This window comes from Diplotaxodon limnothrissa, linkage group LG1 (assembly GCF_057381915.1).
Source record: "Diplotaxodon limnothrissa isolate DT_005_m linkage group LG1, D_limnothrissa_male_GT1.1, whole genome shotgun sequence".
NCBI lineage: Eukaryota > Metazoa > Chordata > Actinopteri > Cichliformes > Cichlidae > Diplotaxodon > Diplotaxodon limnothrissa.
Window position 1 is genome coordinate 2,976,965 of NC_140596.1, and position 18,953 is coordinate 2,995,917.

The window sequence follows — 18,953 nt, forward strand, 5'->3', positions numbered from 1 at the left end:
ACCTTGATGACCGTTAATTTCCTACAAATATAGTATCTAACCAGATTCTTACTCTGGATGGCATTACCTTGGCCTCCAGTAACGCTGTGAGGAACCTTGGAGTCATTTTTGACCAGGACATGTCCTTCAACGCACATATTAAACAAATATGTAAGACTGCTTTCTTCCATTTGTGCAACATCTCTAAAATTAGAAATATCCTGTCTCAGAGTGACGCTGAAAAACTAGTTCATGCATTTATTACTTCCAGGCTGGACGTAATTCATTATTATCAGGATGTCCTAAAAACTCCCTGAAAAGCCTTCAGCTAATCCAAAATGCTGCAGCAAGAGTCCTGACAGGGACTAGAAAGAGAGAGCAGATTTCTCCTGCTATAGTCTCAGGCTGCTGAAGGATTCCCATGATGCACTGAGTGTTTTTTTTTTTCCTCCCCTCACTCCCATACCGGCCCCTCCCCGAGCGTGGTTCTTCTCGAGGTTACTTCCTGTGACAATAAGTTTTTCCTCACCACTGTCACCAAGTGCTTGTTCATTTTACCTTTATTTATACAAATAGTCCTGAGACTCAATGCCTCATTTACAAGAGAGACCTGTTTCAAACAGGCATAATAAAATAACACCAATAAAATATTGAATATTTTACCAAGTGTCTACACAGTCAAACTAAAAACAAGATTCCCAGTGATGATTTCACAAAACCATTTATGCGTCTTTTAAAGTCTACGAGCAAAATCAGCTGAGAGCCTGAAATCCTTCTGTCATGTAATCCATGAGGACGGGACAGAAAAGGAGAATACCTTCTCTCTGAGGTCTGAACAGTGAGTGCAAAGAAGTCCTGAGACCGCAGATTGTGACTAAACTATTTGTCAGATTACAGGTAATCTGACAAATAGGAGACGAGTAAACCAGAAATGAATTTAGAGACAAAATGCTATCAATGAACCATCCTGCATGAGGCTAATGAGGACTAATCAACCAGTGAATATAACGTACAGTGGTGTGCTAAAGGTTTTGAGCCGGTGATAAATCTTAATGCCGTGATAAACAAAGTCCAACGATCCATTTCTAAGAAAAACAAAACTCCAGCTTCAGCCTAGCTTCAACAGGAACTCGATGTTTGTAAGACTCCACAGCTTCATTGTTAATACAGTGGGGCAAAAAAGTATTTAGTCAGCCACCGATTGTGCAAGTTCCCCCACTTAAAATGATGACAGAGGTCAGTAATTTGCACCAGAGGTACACTTCAACTGTGAGAGACAGAATGTGAAAAAAAATCCATGAATCCACATGGTAGGATTTGTAAAGAATTTATCCGTAAATCAGGGTGGAAAATAAGTATTTGGTCACCTCAAACAAGGAAAATCTCTGGCTCTCACAGACCTGTAACGTCTTCTGTAAGAAGCTTTTCTGTCCCCCACTCGTTACCTGTATGAATGGCACCTGTTTGAACTCATCATCTGTATAAAAGACACCTGTCCACAGCCTCAAACAGTCAGACTCCAAACTCCGCCATGGCCAAGACCAAAGAGCTTTCGAAGGACACCAGGAAAAGTATTGTAGACCTGCACCAGACTGGGAAGAGTGAATCTACAATAGGCAAGCAGCTTGGTGTGAAAAAATCAACTGTGGGAGCAATCATCAGAAAATGGAAGACATACAAGACCACTGATAATCTCCCTCGATCTGGGGCTCCACGCAAGATCTCATCCCGTGGGGTCAAAATGATCATGAGAACGGTGAGCAAAGATCCCAGAACCACACGGGGGGACCTGGTGAATGACCTGCAGAGAGCTGGGACCAAAGTAACAAAGGTCACCATCAGTAACACACTACAACGGCAGGGAATCAAATCCCGCAGTGCCAGACGTGTTCCGCTGCTGAAGCCAGTGCATGTCCAGGCCCGTCTGAAGTTTGCCAGAGAGCACATGGATGATACAGCAGAGGATTGGGAGAATGTCATGTGGTCAGATGAAACCAAAGTAGAACTTTTTGGTATAAACTCAACTCGTCGTGTTTGGAGGAAGAAGAATACTGAGTTGCATCCCAAGAACACCATACCTACTGTGAAGCATGGGGGTGGAAACATCATGCTATGGGGCTGTTTTTCTGCCAAGGGGACAGGACGACTGATCCGTGTTAAGGACAGAATGAATGGGGCCATGTATCGTGAGATTTTGAGCCAAAACCTCCTTCCATCAGTGAGAACTTTGAAGATGAAGCGAGGCTGGGTCTTCCAACATGACAATGATCCAAAACACACCGCCCGGGCAACAAAGGAGTGGCTCCGTAAGAAGCATTTGAAAGTCCTGGAGTGGCCTAGCCAGTCTCCAGACCTCAACCCCATAGAAAATCTGTGGCGGGAGTTGAAAGTCCGTGTTGCTCGGCGACAGCCCCAAAACATCACTGCTCTCGAGAAGATCTGCATGGAGGAATGGGCCAAAATACCAGCTACTGTGTGTGCAAACCTGGTAAAGACCTATAGTAAACGTTTGACCTCTGTTATTGCCAACAAAGGTTATGTTACAAAGTATTGAGTTGTATTTTTGTTATTGACCAAATACTTATTTTCCACCCTGGTTTACGAATAAATTCTTTACAAATCCTACCATGTGGATTCATGGATTTTTTTTTCACATTCTGTCTCTCACAGTTGAAGTGTACCTCTGGTGCAAATTACTGACCTCTGTCATCATTTTAGGTGGGGGAACTTGCACAATCGGTGGCTGACTAAATACTTTTTTGCCCCACTGTACCTTGAGAAGATACAAGAGAGGGAAGTTAGGATTAGGGTTAACCGAACCCTCTGAGAAGAACACAACCGTGGTTTTTTTTATAGATGCATTTCAAAGACAGCCTTAGCAGAAACAGCTGTGACTGTGTACGATCAAAAGCTAACTGCAAATGTTCGAAAACCATGTCGATACCAGGGTACCAGATTATTACCACAATTAATCATCTGCGTAAAAATAGGCAGTTGCACTTAGATTTTGTCCCACAGCACTGACATAAATAGTAAATAACGCAGGTCCCAAGACAGAAACCTGTGGCACTCCATCAGTCACATTTAAAAAACTGGAAGAGAGACCATTAAACTGCACACACTGCTTATGGTGAGAAAGGTGCTTAGCTTGGTCTGAACGGCCCTTTTCCAATAACCTCTGACATAAAACCCCACGATCAACAGTGCCGGAGGCTTTCGATCAATAAAAAGAGGGGTGCAGTATTTCTTTGCTTCCAGGGCCTCGTAGATATCATTGAGAACTTTAAATTTTAAACCTTTAAGTTACAGTACTGGAGAGATAAAATATCATTTTCATTCTGATAGCTCTAAGGTTGATTATTCCTCAGCCATTAAAGAATCTCAGCTAAAATACAGAGTTTGCAGATTGGTTCATATTATTACCATCCAAGAATCATCACCTTTCAGGAGGGCAGTACAAAGGCACACTGGGATCTCTGCTGAAGTGTTCAGTTGTATGGAAAGATTAAAAATATAAGACGCTGGCTCATCTATGATGCTTGCAAGCAGACGCAAGAAAAACGGAGACAGACTGTCTGGACCGGTGACTTTTTAATGTTAATGCTCTTCAAAGCTGTCAGAGAGAGAATTTATAGTCTGCCAACGCGTCCCAGGGACTTTGAGACTGTCAGTGGTTAAGATCAGAAAGTGATCACATTTGGATTTCCTAATAGAAGCAGCGAAGCTATTACGCAGCTGCCAAACCTTAGCCATTGGCATCAGTGTCGGACTTTCTTGAAGCTGCTCAGGGCTGCTTCCTGTCCCGCCCTTTCACTCTGACCTGGCTAAAAGCAGCATGTTTGTCCACAAGGCAGATAAAACTCTCAGAGTAATATTTACAAGCTAAGTTAACACTGTCCATCAATGTAAAACTGACCCAATGTAAATTCATGAAGTCGTGACAAAAGGCTTGCTCATGTAAAAGCTTTAAATTTCTGTTTGTGATGATGCTCAGAGCATGAAACTGTTCCTCGCAGCACCAACCACGCAGCGATCAGTCAAGTCGCTGGTAAAAACTGCTGTGGAGAAATGATGTGGCACATTAATCAAAGATGATTTATCTGGGGAATAAGGTGTGTGGGGCTTTAGTCATTTGTGTTAGATTAAAAACAGTGTGCCTTAAAATAATCAGACACAGGAGAAAACCGATCCCAATTAAAATCACCTACCAGAATGATTTCATTATAATAGCTGAGCCAAAGAGGAGAACGTGCCAGGGTCAAAGTCAACAGCAGTTAAAGACCTAGCTTTATAAAAAACTGTCACACTTCTGCCTTTCTGAGGCTGCTTGAGCGATAAATTTTAAATCCATAAATTCCCACATCTCACGTCTCAGAAACAATTATTCATTTGGCACTACCTCCGGTGCTTGCATGTTAACCTTTCCACTCGTCTCTCTCATTGTGTGAATGAGAGTGAGACGAGTGGCACGTTATCCTCTTCGGTTCAGCTATTTTCCTCCTACTGACTTTCATTCCTCTTGTGTTCAGAGCATACCTCGACCTGCTCCCACTGCAGCTCACGGTGTCATCTGCAAACATCACGATCCACAGAGACTCCTGCCTGGCCTCGTCTATCAGCCTGTCCCCATCACCACAGCAAACAAGAAGGGGCTCAGAGGAGATCCCTGATGTAATCCCACCCCCATCTTGAACCCATCTGTCATTCCTACCACACACCTCACCACTGTCTCTCTCCGTCCTCATACATGTCCTGCACCACCCTCACATCCTTCTCTGCTACTCCCGACTTCCTCATGCAGTACCACAGTTCATCTCGTGATCCATAAAGACACGGTGCAGATACATCATCAACAACCTCAAAGCAACCGCACAATTCAAACTCCTTGAATTTTTTTCTTAAATAACATAATTCTTCACCTGCAAACACAAGATTTCACAAATGAACAAACAGAATAAATCTTGTTTGGTGTTATCAGGTGATGTCGGTTGGTGTCTGATATTCATTTCCTGCTATAACAAAAGTCTCCCAAATATGGGATAAATAAGATATTTCTCATCCTCATCAGCACCTTCATCTACATCCAAACTGTTAGATAATATCTATTTTTCTAACACAAAAATAATACTTAAAATCTGCAAGAACCTTCATGTGTTACTGTCTGCAGACTGAAGCGAACATTTCTGTTTATGGAAACTGGCGCATTTTTCTCAGATCATAACGTGTATGAAAACACCGGTAAACTAACTGAGCAGTGCTGTTGTGGTCAGGAGTGTTTGCTCTGCTCTCCTGGAGCTTCAGCTAACTTCAGGTAATCTCATTAAGGTTCTTCATTAAGCTCATTAAACCACAGACGAGCTCATGTTCAGACTAACACAGCAGAGGAGGTCCGTCTGCTCCCCACTTTAACCCGTTAACTCTGACTCTGTGGCGGGTGTTCCAGATCAACTGGCGTTTAGATCAACTGGCGTTTAGATCAACTGGCGCCGATGTTGTTCACAGGACACAAAGAGTAAACGATCGTTTACTCTTTGTGTCCTGTGAACAACATCGGCGTGGTGTTACTTGTTTGCTGTTTTCGCGATCGCGTCGCGCATGAGGATATCACCAGGTAAACTCGCCACATTTTTAAACATTTTGTTGTTCAACAGCATCAAGACTGACGGAGTGTGTTTGAGACAACCTCACAAGTGTCACAGGTGACACATTTGGCGTTTTTTGCTGGTTTGTCGGTAGGAGCTCCTGAAACGCAAGACTGCCACACATCTGTTCGACCAACGCCAGTTGATCTAAACGCCAGTTGATCTAAACGCCAGTTGATCTAAACGCCAGTTGATCTGGAACACCGGTGCTGACCTAACCACCCGCCGTACCGAGCTCCGGGCTAACGTTAGCCGAACACTGAGGCCGGGCATCGGCGTCAGGAGCAGCGGCTCCCCGGCGGAACTTGGACCGAGCAGACGCAGTCTGGCGTTGGGGAGCTTACCTCGGTCTGTCGGTCACCGACGGACGGCTTAAAGTTGATCCGGTGAGACGGCGACAGCAACTTGTCGACGGTCCGTTTACTGCTCGGCTGCAGCTTAGCAACTGAATCACACACCTCACTTCCGGTGACGTCATTACCCTTTTCCCCCAAACAACTTTATTAACAAATACGCTTCGAAGTCATGACTGTAGAAAACGATCACTAGGTTGAACTTTTCAGTAGCGCCGTTAACTTAGCGGTATTTATCTTAAATTTCCATTTCTCCAGATTTGACATGTTTCTCTTTGTTTTTATTTTTGTTACGTTTGCCAAACTTTTCCCTTTTTCTCAAATCTTTTCTGGTAAATTTAGATTTTTTTCCTTATAATTTCTCCTAAATGCATCTTTTATTTTCTTGTGATTAAGTATTTTCCCCCTCACATATCTGTCCCTTTTCTAAATTTGGTTTTTAGTTTCTCATAAACCTGGTTACCCGCCCCCTCTAAATTTGCCTCTAATGATTTAAGCTGCACTGAAAGAAAAGCAGCTTTGTAAGAAAATGAAAGCTATCTAAAATGACATTGTGTATTTACAAAACTAAAATAAAACTAAATTAATTAGGAAATTAATTCATTAGTTCAGGGCTGGATTGGGACAAAAAATCGGTCCGGGCATTTTGACTAGTGACCGGCCCACCAGGTATTACAGGAAAAGCCATAAAGCCTTTGAATGAAAACAAACGCTGTTGTGACAGTGATGTACAGTCTTGTTGGTATATGTAGGATTTCTATACATTGTACATCAGATGAAAACTTTGGTTGTAAGATTCAGATAATTATTTATTAAAAGCGAGACATTTTAAATGAGAATAAGAAAGAAAAGTATTTCTTTGTGCCCCCCTCTCCCTGTTAATGCCCTACCTGCCCCCCTGGCAAAACTTTGCTAGACCCGCCCCTGCACAGTTACCAGCTGTCAGCTACATAAAAAAGGATCCTGGTGTTATTTGTCTCTCAGAAACAGTTCATAACTTCAACTCATTCATGTCATCTAAAAGGTAAACCTGTTTCTCCATCACCTGTTCAGCTCTGATGATCCAGTAAGGACATCTCCTGGTTTCATGTTTCCCTCTCACATAACCAAACCGACATCATGACCAGCAGTTTTAGAGCTGTGGCTCCAGCAAACATCAGCTGATACTAGAAATTAATATTAAATAAATTCTAACAACAGCTGATCCAGCTTAAACGTGCTGCTGTTGTTTAGCGCGACATCTGCTGGTTTCCTGTTTCTGGCGCAAAGTGGGCGATCAACAAACGAGAGAGAAAAGCCGATCAGTTGATCATTGATCAGTTTCATGATTGAATGAGCGAAGAAGAGGCAGCTAACAGCGTAAAGACGCAGAATAAATCCAGCTTTGTGTCTTTTTCATTATAGCTGAAGTCCGGGACAAACTGCGTCTCTTCTCAGCTCAACACGAAACGCGTAATATTTTCTCTGATGATTCCGTTTTTACAGGACGGTTGGCAACTCTACTAACTAACCTTATGAATAAAGTAAAGTTCACTATCAGTAACATCATAGCACCCACCCAGCTGTATAGGAACTCTGTCAGTACAAGTTATTGTAACTGACTGTAAAAAGTCAGCATAACGAAAATAAACTCCACCTAAACTTGGTTCATATCTGACCCAGATAGACTGCAGCTCATAACTTCTTACCTGAAGTTCAGTTCACCTGACACTCGGACCGGCGGCCGCCTCGGGGCTCTCCTCCTCCTCCTGCCTCCCCTTTCCCTCATCCACCTGCTGGCCTCAGTGGGAGCTCCGCCATAGCCACCACCAAACAACTTCTTACACATCTGCCAGCATCTGGCCAATCCACCACCTTTCATTGTTTATACTGTTACAAACAAACAAAAAACCATCGGCCCATAAAAACGAAAAATCACCAAATGCCCGGTATGCCCATGGCCAGTCTATGCATTAGTTGTAATAACGTAATTCGTTTAAATTAATTTAGGCTATTTTTAGCCTCACTAGGCTTTGGTGCAGAGGTTCACTGAGAGGTTAACGAGTGTGTGTAATTTTTCTATTACAGTATCATATATACTTACTGTACTGTAATGTACTTAGAATATTATTATCATATTATTATACAGGTAAATCAGTATCCTAGTAATTATTCATATTGGTGTTGGTGATATTTGCAAAAACATTTAAACAGTCATAAATTAATTGTTGGCCTGTAATCTGTGAAAAAAGTGTTAGACATCTCTCTCATGAATAATTCATTCACTTTCCACAAAAAAAAAGAAATCCTATCTCAAGGCAGAAGCTGCCTTGATAATAGCTGAGTTATCAGTTTTTAGCAACAGAAATGTCTTTTTCCAGAGAGACGTGGCCAACAAATGTAACGTCACAGTTATAGAAACATGATTTAAGTGACCAAAAAGGACAAAATAGATATAATAACTCAATAAATCAGAGTCACAAATATATTCTATGTATTTCATATATACCTATTATTATAGTATACAGTCAAAACAAAACAAAAACAAAGAAACTTCGGAAATGACTTTTTGGCACAACACCGGCAGGTGGCAGTATTTCACCTTTAAGCTTTTTTGACACGCGTCAGAAGGAGAAGAAGAAGAACCGGGACGTGTTCGTCAGCACTGGATGTTCCGGTTGTTTACAACCAGGAAATCTGTCAGTTTGTGAACCGGGACTCCGTGAACCTGCAGCGGTAAACATGGCGGCGGTGGACGTGGAGGATGAGAGCATCCTGGCGTCCATCTTTAAGGACAGCTTCCCGGACAGCTGGAGGGACAACCCGGACTTCGCGGCCTACCTGTCGGAGCTCAGCTCCTTCGGGGTGGAGAAGCTGGGTCGGGAGCCGGAGAGGCTGGCGGAGGAGCGGGCTCAGATCCTGCAGCAGACCCGGGAGCTGGCCTTCTCCAACTACCAGACCTTCATCCGCACCGCCGACTGCACCGAGCACATCTACCGGGACTTCGGGCGGGTGGAGAGCAGCGTGTCCCGGCTGCTGGACAAGCTGCCCCGCTTCGGAGAGAATTGCAGGTCGGTGGCTCCCTGTGGAGGGGATGTCAGCAGGAGGAAACTGGGGTCTATAAAAGTGTCATCATTTACTGTTAGGTTAATAAAAACTTTAGATATTTTTTAAAAAGCACACAGGATGAACTGATCAAGGAGAGAGATGCAGATTATTATTATTGTAGCTCACTGTAGGATCACAAAGTGAATAACTTAGTTATTTTCTTAGGAATATGCCACAGAAGGTGAATTGACTGGGAATAAAACAGCAGCAGATTAATTTCCCTTGAGCTGGCTCGTCAGCCTCCTTTCAGAATAAAAAACAGGCAGCCAGACTTTAGCCACAACCAGAACAAAACTACAGACTGGGAACATTAATGAAAGATAATAAAAGGTTCTTAGAGCTATAAAGTGTTACGTGTTACACATAGTTGTGTTTTTGCTGTTGTGCTGTCTCTCTGAGCTTTGGGGGCTCATTTTGTTTTCAGGCACTTCATGAAAGAGGCGGAGGAGATCGGAGCAAGCCGCCGGATGAACAGCCTCACTCTGAACCGCCACACGGAGATCCTGGAGATTCTGGAGATTCCTCAGCTCATGGACACCTGCGTCCGCAACGGCTACTACGAAGAGGCTCTGGAGCTGGCGGCATACGTGAAGAGGCTGGAGAAGAAACACTCGTCGCTGCCCGTCATCCAGGTGAGTCCAGACCAGGCTGACCAAAAAGCGGGTGTGTTTGGGGTTTTTTTACTGCCTGAATTAAACTCTAAATGTTATTTAGGAAAATGAACTGTTAGGGCTAAATAAACGTTACTTTTCTTTGATTTTCTGTCGTGTGATGTTGGAGAAAAAATGTTCAAATAAACAATTACACGTGTGAAGAGAATTAAAGAGCTCAGGCTCCAGACCGCTCTGAATACTCAGTTTTCTTTTGTTACGTGCACAGCTAACAAGCTCTGGGTGTTGCCCCTCAGCAGGCTTCCAGGTGTTGGCCAGCTGGAATAAAGCAGGCTTTCAGAGAAGGTGAAAAAGCTAAAATGTGACTGCGGGAGGTTGTTGATGGGGCTCAGGTTCAGGTACAGGCTGGAAATCGCTAGTTTAAACTCTAAATTGACAAAAACTGGAGAAAAACAGTTGAGAAACTTTCTCTTTGCTGAGATATAAAACAGAAAAGGTCACTGTGGAGAACATCTAATGTTTCGGCTCCTCTAACCTTTGACCTTCTCCATCTTTAGGGTATCGTGCGTGAAGTGCGTCAGTCGGCTCAGCTGATGCTCAACCAGCTGTTGCAGCAGCTCCGCAGCAACTCCCAGCTTCCCGTGTGCCTCCGCGTCATCGGTTACCTGCGGCGTATGGACGTGTTCACGGAGGCGGAGCTGCGGGTGAAGTTCCTGCAGGCTCGCAGCACTTGGCTGCACTCCATCCTCGCCGCCATCCCTGAAAACGATGCTTACTTTCACATCACCAAGACCATCGAGGCCTGCAGGGTGCACATGTTTGACATCATCACCCAGTACAGAGCCATCTTCTCTGACGAGGACCCGCTAGTGCCCCCCGCCGGTGGGCTCATGGCTGTGAACGAGGGCGCCATCTTCCACGGCTGGGTGGTGCACAAGGTGGCAGAGTTCCTGGAGACCTTAGAGAGGGACCTGCAGCGGGGTGTGGGCAGCCGCCTGGACTCCCTGCTGGGTCAGTGCATGTACTTCGGTTTGTCCTTCAGCAGGGTGGGGGCGGACTTCCGTGGGCAGCTGGCGCCCATGTTCCAGCGGGTGGCGGTGGACACGTTCCGCGGAGCCGTGAAGGAGGCGGTGGAAAAGTTCCAGGAGGACATGAACCTGTACACCCTCATCGCCCTGCCCTCAGTGCTGGCAGGGACCATCCCCGTCGTAGCCCCCGCCCCGCAGCCCGGCACCCTGCAGCCCCCAATGTCCCTGCTGGACTTCCAGCCGCTCGCCTGCTTTCTCAACAACATCCTGACCGCCTTCAACGACCTCCGCCTCTGCTGCCCCATCGGAGTGGTGGAGAATGTCACCAAATGCCTGGAGGAAGCCCTGAAGATGGTGAGCAGCTGGATCTTTGGTGTAATCTGGGTTAAAGTCAGACTGATGCTGGATTAACAGCTGCTGACGGTGTCGTTTTTTGTCAGGTGACCCGTCAGATTCTGGTGTTTCACCGGGCGGAGGAGACGGCCTTCAGCAGCCGGGAGAAGGAGCTGTTTATTCAGTTCTGCTGTGCGTACGCTGAAGACCTGCTGCCCTTCCTGAACCGCTGCCTGCAGGTCCTGTTTCCACCGGCTCAGCTCACTCTCATCCTGGGTGAGGACTCGCAGCAACGTCTGAGTTTGTTTCTTCGTTTAAAACGGACGCGGTGATGCTGAAGACGTTTAACGACGGGCCTGGAAGTGAAGCCGTTATTCCAATAATGCGGTCTCAGTTTAAACTGTTGTCCTTGCGTTGTTGTTCTTGTTGGTCACCTTCGGTCTCGGGCTGGAAACCGCATGAACGTACATGGTAGACTGTACATAAAAGATGGGCGTAGCCACTGGGACATTTGTGAAACCATGGTCTGAATTTGGAGTAATGACCGCTTCAGCCTGTAGGGGGCACTAATAAAACCACAAAATCACCACACAAGCTTTTTTTGTGTAGTAAAGTTAAACTTTTGGTCCAATCAGTCAATGAGAAGAAAACTTCACAAAATTAGTTTAAAAGAGAAAAAATCTTTAACCTCTTTTTCTTTTTTTGCCCTGGACTCTCTTCTCAAAGTTATTCTTTGTAATGGCTAAAATAGCTTAAGAAGTGCTGAGCAGCAGAGTTTGGTCTGAATCAAATCTGTTGTCTCTCCGCAGGTGTTCCTCCCACCCAGCTGCACAAGTACGGCCATCTGGGCTCCATCGACCTCGCCACAGTCCTCGAGCCTCTGGACTTCCTGCTTCCTCAGAAGGAGCCGCCGGTGCCAGAGGTCGACATTACGGCAGAATTGAGCAGCCTGACGTTTGACATGGAGCCCAAAGAACCGGCGCCGACCCCATCCGATGTCAGAGACTCCAAACCCGGAGCTGAACTGACAAAGACAGAGTTTAAAGAGCCGAAGCAGGACGAGGAGTGAAGGCGAGGAAACGCTGGCTCTAAACTGTATCCTGTGACGGACATCTGTCAAAACTGAAGCATTAAAATATTTTTATATATGTGAGAAAAAGGCTTTAATGGTGACATTTCTTCTCTTATTTAAAGGTTTACTCACTAACGTAGAAGGAAAATAAGCAAATAGTTTAGTTTGCTTCTTTTTCCATCGATGATGGAGTCCACCTGATTTTAACTCTGCTCCCGGAGATCTTCAGCTCGTTCTCGTCCTTTAAGAAGGAAAAACTGAATGTTTGTGTTTTCCTGGTAACGTGTCAGAAATGTGAGAAAACCAAAAGTTTGGTTTATTATAGGAAAGTCCTGAAGGGCAGAAACTGACTCTGCATTTTCATCCAGCGTCGGCCTCATCTTTGAGCTTTTTCTGCTGAGGCAGCTGGGAGTTGTAGTCCGTCAGCTGGGAGTTGTAGTCCGTCAGCTGGGAGTTGTAGTCCGTCAGCTGGGAGTTGTAGTCCGTCAGCTGGGAGTTGTAGTCCGTCAGCTGTGTCTGATTTACATGGTGGGTTTGTTAAACTGTCTGGACACTTAAATCTTTCACTTTGATTCAAAGATTCATTGGAAATCAATAAAGATCAATTATATTGACGAGTCAGTCTCATGTTTAAAGGAGCGTACTGCAGTTTCTGCACAGTCACGGTCAGTCTGAGCTGATCTCCACCTGTCTGGAATATCTGAAGATAAACTCAAGGATCTCCACCTTCACAGATCTACAGGTGAGCACCTCGTGGACGCTACTTCCACCAACTAACAGCCTTACTACACCTGCCTGTTAGGTCTTATTTTCCTGTTTAAAAATATAAACCTTCCAGTGATCATGTTCTCCCTCTGCGTCGTGTTTGAATCGTTGGTTTTTGTGTAATTTTACTGTCAGACGGCGACGGGACAATTCAATGATGTAATGCTGTGTTACCATAGAAACACAGCATTTCTGGCACAACTTCAGTGACTCACAAGGTGCAACGAGAAGATAAAGGCGTAAAAGGTCCAGCACTATGCGGCACACAGTGGTGTTACCGTTTAACCACACGCCAAAGCATGAAATTGTAATCAATAATAAAGTTTATTTATGTCGAACATGTGGCCCTCGGCCCCAGAGGCAGCCCACTGAAGGGTCACGTTTGGTCCGGCTTTACAAAGTGAAAACTGCAGAGAAGTCGGTTTGCGTTTTTCAGTGCAGGACCCCGACGTTACAGGACAGTTAGAAATGTTTCTCATGATGATGTTTTTATCATAAAGATGTAAAATACTGAAGATCAGCCATAAACACTGAGCTGGAAACTATAACGTAGTTCAAGCAGACTCGCTGTGAAAGGTTTCACTGCTCTCTAAAACAAATATTTTAATAAGAATATTACGTCTGGCAAAATTTGAAGGAAGGAGGATTTACACCTTAGTCGTTGTTTAAACCCTGAACCTGATGTGCACCTGCACGCTGTAGCCGTGTAACCCAGAGTGACCGTTATTGGTCCGTTCAGTACTGCCGTTTGCTCTTACAGATGTTCATCCACCTCTGCCATCCTTCATCTAATCGACTGGAGGAGAAACATCTCCAGCAGCGAGTGTTTAGGAGCAGAGCTTTATTTCTTCCTTCTTCACTCACAGAAATCCTGATATGTAGCAGAATCTCTGTATCACGTCGCCGCCCTGCAGACCGAGCGCGCTCCTGCCTCTGTGGTGGAGGTAATGAGCAGAAACAGACACCGATGTGAAATTTCACACACTTTTAATGTATTTATTATTCTGGCTCGTTCCATAAGGGATGCTATGTAATCTGTAATAATCTGGAGCTGGTATTGTTAGAGTCACTCGTGCTGCCAGCAGTTAATTCGCCCGTGTGTCGCCGAGTGTCGACTTCCTCTGGCTGTCACGCGCGTCTCTTCTGCTTTGAACACCGTGTTTAGAGCTGTAGTTAATCCTCATGTCTTGGATGTCTGACTGTCCATGAACGCACCAGAAGACCTGGTGAGTTAATCTGTCGCACGTGAGCCGATGGATGATTTGGGAAATGACGGTCCGGTCCTTTAATTTAAACACGATGCATGCTCGCCATCTTTACTTCTTCTTGATGAACTTCCTGCGGGTGGCGTTGGGGTTGGCCCGCCTCCTGCCGCCGCCACACTGGCCGTCTCTGATCTGCAGGTTGGCGGCTCGGCTGTAGATGTCGTTCTCACAGAACGGCGACGCTCCGGCCACGTAGTCCGGGTTGAAGACATCGGTCTTCTGGCGAGCCTTCCGGGAGAGCCTCTGCTGGGGGAAGCGCTGGTCCTCCACCAGCTGGGGGTTGGTGGAGTGTTTCCCCCCCTGAGGCAGAGGCAGCGTGTGCTGAAACACAAGACGGCAGCGGTCATGTTTAGGACGTTTAGACCCGACTCAGGCAGAACTGAAGCGGTCTGAAAAAACGATTTACGCTGCAGATGCGAACGCAGAGTCATTTTAGAAGTGATAAAACGCCGCGTCTCACCCGGAGCCCTCTGGGGTTCAACACTTTGGGGTTTTTGGAGAAATGCATCTGCATGCTGCCATCCTCGTTCACCGTCACCGCCAGCTTCTTCAGGGTTCTGTTCCCGCAGTGAGGACAGAAAGCTTTGTTCATGTCGCTCGTCGTCCTGGAATCGAAACATTTAACAGGTCAATGCTCCTGGACGGGCAACCCCTCGCTTTATTCTCCTTACAGCCTCTAAGAACAGGACAGGTCACTAACATCTGTCCGTCTGAGGAACATCTGTCCTCTCATGTTAGGTTTGTTCCAACCCTGCACTCCACGCTCCATCGTTCTGATCCACTTTAACATCTGTGCTTTTTCTTAAAGCAGGCGTGGGCGAACTCCAGGCCTCGAGGGCCGGAGTCCTGCAGGTTTTAGATCCAACACAGCTGATTTAAATGTCTAAATGACCTCCTCAACATGTCCTGAAGTTCTCCAGAAACCAGGTAATGAACTAATCATGTGATTCAGGTGTGTTGACCCAGGGTGAGATCTAAAACCTGCAGGACGCCGGCCCTCCCACCCCTGGTGTAGAGCCACTTTAATGGATTATATTCAGATTTTTACATGATGTTTTATTTTGACCTTATTTACATCTGTATCTCTGGAGCACCTTTATTATATTTTTCTATGTAAGCATCATTTTTACTGTGTTTTATTATTTTTATTTTAACCTACTCAAGCAGCAATTTAATACATTTATTTATTTATTTTATTCCTTTCATTGACTTTGTCCATTTTATTTATGTATTAATTTATCTTTATTCTTTTAATAAAGCAGTCCTGACATTTTCACTTGTTCAGCACCTTTATTCTACTCTTGATATAAATTTAAATGTTTTAAATGTCGTGTTTTGTATTTTTCGCTGGAACGGATTCGAGCTGCCTCCCTTTCAGCCTGAAGAGGTTTTGTTAACTTTGTTCGGACTCACTTGAAGCAGGCGTGACATCTCAGGATGTAGTTCCTCGCCTGCTTGATCAGCATCCCGTTCACAGAGAGAACGTGAAGTCCGATCTGAATGAGAACGTTCTGGGACACAGACAGCGAAAGCTTTTTGAAGTCCGGCGTAAAGCAGGAGAATATTTATTCACGCAGCGGTTTACTGAAACCATTCACACAAACCTTTAGACAGAAGGTGAAAAACAGCGAATGCACCGTCTGCATCCGTTACCTGCATGGCGAAGTCGGTGGTGAGACAGCCGACTTTGATGTCAGCTGGAGCCGTCCAATCAGCGGAGTCCATTTTCACCTCTTTGATGTTACCGGGAGTGATCCATCCTCCTCCATCGTCATCGTCCTCCTCGTCATCTTCGTCATCAGGCTCGTTCTCTTTGTCCTCGTCGTCCGATTGGCCCGCCGACGCCCTTTGCTCCGCCCTCTCCTCTGTCTGTGGTGATTCGTTGCCCTCTTTCTGTAAACAAACATCATCATCATCATCATCATCATCACTGCAGTCTGACAGGTGACAGAAGTTATGACTCAGTGAGAGATGTAAAATTCCTCCTTTGTCTCCTTGCTTCCTCTCACATGCATCCTTTCCTACGGGGAGATGTTGAGGAGGAAACCCTGTTTATCCCACGCCATCAACGTCAGGAACGTTTTCCACACGATTCACTATTTACACATTACAAGAATAAGACCTCAGATCACACTTGAACTACTTTTTCTCTTGAAATGTGCTGCAGGAGGTGGAGGTGGTGGGCATGCACATGAAGTTCAGAGGCTGCAACACAACAACAGAAATAAAAGGGTAATGCACTGATGCACTAGAGTCTGACTGGCGTGTGAAACCATGCAAACACAAAGACGCCTGCAGCCCTCAAAGTCTCATGGAGGCTCCTTTAAATATGAACGAGGTCTCCTGCAAACTGCAGCCGGTCACACTCAGCCACAAGCGCTCACTGAGGGGCTGAACCGAGGCTCAGAGGAACACAAAGGATTATTCTGAACTGTGAATCATGCAAAGCTGCTCTACGAGACTCCCAGCATGAAAACATTCTTCCCTTTCAACTCACCAGTAAACCCAGCAGCTCATCGCTGAAGGTCAGGAGCGGATCCCTCCAGAACAGAAAGCTGCTGAACTGGTCTCCGTCCGAAGTCGTCCGTGTGTCCGCTTGTTTCTGTCCGCCGCTCGATTTTAAACCCTCCGCTGGACCCTGACAGAGCAGCAGCGATAACACACACGCTGTGTTTACGTGCACAACCTGGAGACACAATCTCTTTTCCAACAACACGGCACCCAACTCCATTCATCCACCCATGCCTCCGTCCATCCATCCACCCATGCCTCCATCCATCTGTCTGTCCATCCATCCTTAGTGGCTGGGGAAAACAGATGTTCCTCTCTTCAGACATTTTCTCGGGAATTTCCACCCAGCTGCGAGCTTTAACCTCTCCAGTGTGTCCTGGTTCTGTCCTGGGTGAAACAGTTAACCTGCAGCGCTGCAGGTTTTCTGGTCGGACCCCCAAAGCACCCTAGCTGGCTCCCTTCAGTGTGGAGGACTAACAACCACTGCACGATGTTCCAAACCAGTTCCACATGTTTTCACAGGAAAAAACCCAGTAAAGACACAGCACCACAAAACCTCTGTGCTCAGAGGTGGAACCACGCCACTGGCTGTGGGAGGGGACAGACATTCACACATGCAGCTCACAGAGTCCGTCCTCCATGATTTTATTCTGTGGATGTTACTTTAAACTCTGCTTCTTTGGTCTTAGAACAGTCAGAATAATGGAGCTGGTTTCATCAGTGGCAGAGAGATTGTGTATGTGTTTGTAACAAAGGCAGCTCGGCTCGGTTTCTGAAGCTTCTCGCCTGTTTTCTACGATCGCTTTAAGACACGTTCACAGAGGAAAGGTTCTGAGCATTGAAACTATCTGTGCAAACACAGACGTCTGTGTCAGCAGAGGGATTTAAAACCCTCTGAGGAAGTCGTTACAGCGAGAGTCGGTGAGACTGTGAGGTCCAGGTGCTCCTCGTCCTCTCGCCACGGCATGAAGTCTCAGACCGTCACTTATCGTGCTTTTAATGTTTGTCGCATCAAAAATACAAAAGAATAGAAAAAGTCTGAGGAAATGAAGACGAGCTCCGAAACAACATCAGAACAAAGCTTAGCGTAAACAAAGCGTAAATAATAATAATGATGATAACTCCTGAACATCGCAGGTCTGAGCTGTAAGAGTGGAGGAGGAATTTTCCAGGAACGCCCGCTGTCAGTCTGTCCTCCTCCTTCTTCTTCTGTGTCCTCATTCTGTGGTCTGATTGGTTGGTTTGCAGACAGACAGGTAGACAGAGCCAGCCCATTGGTGGGGGACGGTGGGCAGGTAGGTGGGGGTGTATTCTGATTGGTGGACAGCTTGGCATGGAAGCTCTCAGCATGGCATGGTGCCCCCTCCCCCTGTCTCCTCCACCATCCATCTAATGCTCCTCACCTCTAACCACAGAATGTGTGTGTGTGTGTGTGTGTGTGTGTGTGTGTGTGTGTGTGTGTGTGTGTGTGTGTGTGTGTGTGTGTGTGTGTGTGTGTGTGTCGCCTGTTCGGCTGCTGGAGTCTTGTATTATCACTCATCAGCTTCTTTTGGAATTCAAGTCACCAGAAATTTACACGTTTGAGGTTTCATCTCATCCCAGGACAGAGAGGTGCAGGACGAGTTGGATAAATTAAAGATGAGAAATGATTCTTACATTAACATCTGGGAATAATAAAGAAGGTAAACGATGAAGGCACTGAGTGCAAAAGCAGCTTAAACCTGCATCCTTTCTGATGACCTGCAGGGGGCGACTCCTCAGTTTGAAAAAGAAGTGCTTTGAAAATATGATTTGTATCCCAGGTAAATACTTTCCTGGTGAGTTTATGGCCTCGGTTGCTCCTTTCAGGTCTTATCAGGTGTTTAATTTTTAAAATAAAGTTGTCTTTAGTGTTCAGAAGGACGGACGATAAACCCCACGTGACGATCTCCAGTTTCAGTCAGGTCTGGTTACAAAAAGCCATTATGGAGACGTAAAAGCACTCAGAGGCTTCGGAAGCAGCTGGAAGGTTTTTTATTTTATTTTTATAAAGCATTTAGTCCTTAATGGAGCGAGGCCAGCAGTGTGATCCCGTCTCTAATCCTCCTCCTCTCTGTGCTGCTCTCAGATGAAACTGATAAAAACACCTGCAGCTTTTTTTATTTACTCATATTTCTGAATCTGCAGCAGCTAAAACCAAACGAGCCGCCTCTCTCTGTTACGGTCTCGTGACGTCCGACTGTTGGTGGGTGTTTGAGTGCGCTGGTGTCCGGATAAATCCCGTCCCTCCCCCTCGCTGCTCTGTGGCCTGGCTGAGCGTCCTCGCTG

General features: G+C 45.7%; 2 protein-coding genes across 2 annotated transcripts; one reads left to right on the forward strand and one right to left on the reverse strand.

Annotated features, from left to right (window-relative positions):
* The first annotated feature begins 8,594 nt into the window (after window positions 1-8,594).
* On the forward strand, window positions 8,595-12,716 carry LOC146639239 (conserved oligomeric Golgi complex subunit 8-like). The gene is made up of 5 exons (XM_085357077.1): window positions 8,595-9,024; window positions 9,486-9,693; window positions 10,230-11,054; window positions 11,141-11,309; window positions 11,843-12,716. Exons 1-5 carry the CDS (start codon window positions 8,696-8,698, stop codon window positions 12,100-12,102), a joined length of 1,791 nt encoding a protein of 596 aa, XP_085213203.1. The 5' UTR covers window positions 8,595-8,695; the 3' UTR covers window positions 12,103-12,716.
* Window positions 12,717-13,779: 1,063 nt separating this feature from the next.
* On the reverse strand, window positions 13,780-16,866 carry LOC146639240 (RNA-binding protein NOB1-like). Its single transcript, XM_085351240.1, has 5 exons — window positions 16,633-16,866; window positions 15,789-16,028; window positions 15,549-15,646; window positions 14,596-14,740; window positions 13,780-14,456 (listed from the first exon to the last, which is right to left on the reverse strand). The coding sequence occupies exons 1-5, from the start codon at window positions 16,864-16,866 to the stop codon at window positions 14,187-14,189; spliced, it is 987 nt and encodes a 328-aa protein (XP_085207366.1). The 3' UTR covers window positions 13,780-14,186.
* Window positions 16,867-18,953: the final 2,087 nt, after the last annotated feature.

Excerpts from the sequence above, each read along its gene's own strand:
- LOC146639239 (XM_085357077.1), top strand. The coding sequence starts at position 8,696 with ATGGCGGCGGTGGACGTGGAGGATGAGAGCATCCTGGCGTCCATCTTT. Across the intron at positions 9,694-10,229 it reads CGTCGCTGCCCGTCATCCAG|GGTATCGTGCGTGAAGTGCG; the intron begins GTGAGTCCAGAC and ends CTCCATCTTTAG. Across the intron at positions 11,055-11,140 it reads TGGAGGAAGCCCTGAAGATG|GTGACCCGTCAGATTCTGGT; the intron begins GTGAGCAGCTGG and ends GTTTTTTGTCAG.
- LOC146639240 (XM_085351240.1), bottom strand. The coding sequence starts at position 16,866 with ATGGAGTTGGGTGCCGTGTTGTTGGAAAAGAGATTGTGTCTCCAGGTT. Across the intron at positions 15,647-15,788 it reads CCACCGACTTCGCCATGCAG|AACGTTCTCATTCAGATCGG; the intron begins GTAACGGATGCA and ends TCTGTGTCCCAG. Across the intron at positions 14,741-15,548 it reads AGATGTCACGCCTGCTTCAA|GACGACGAGCGACATGAACA; the intron begins GTGAGTCCGAAC and ends TTTCGATTCCAG.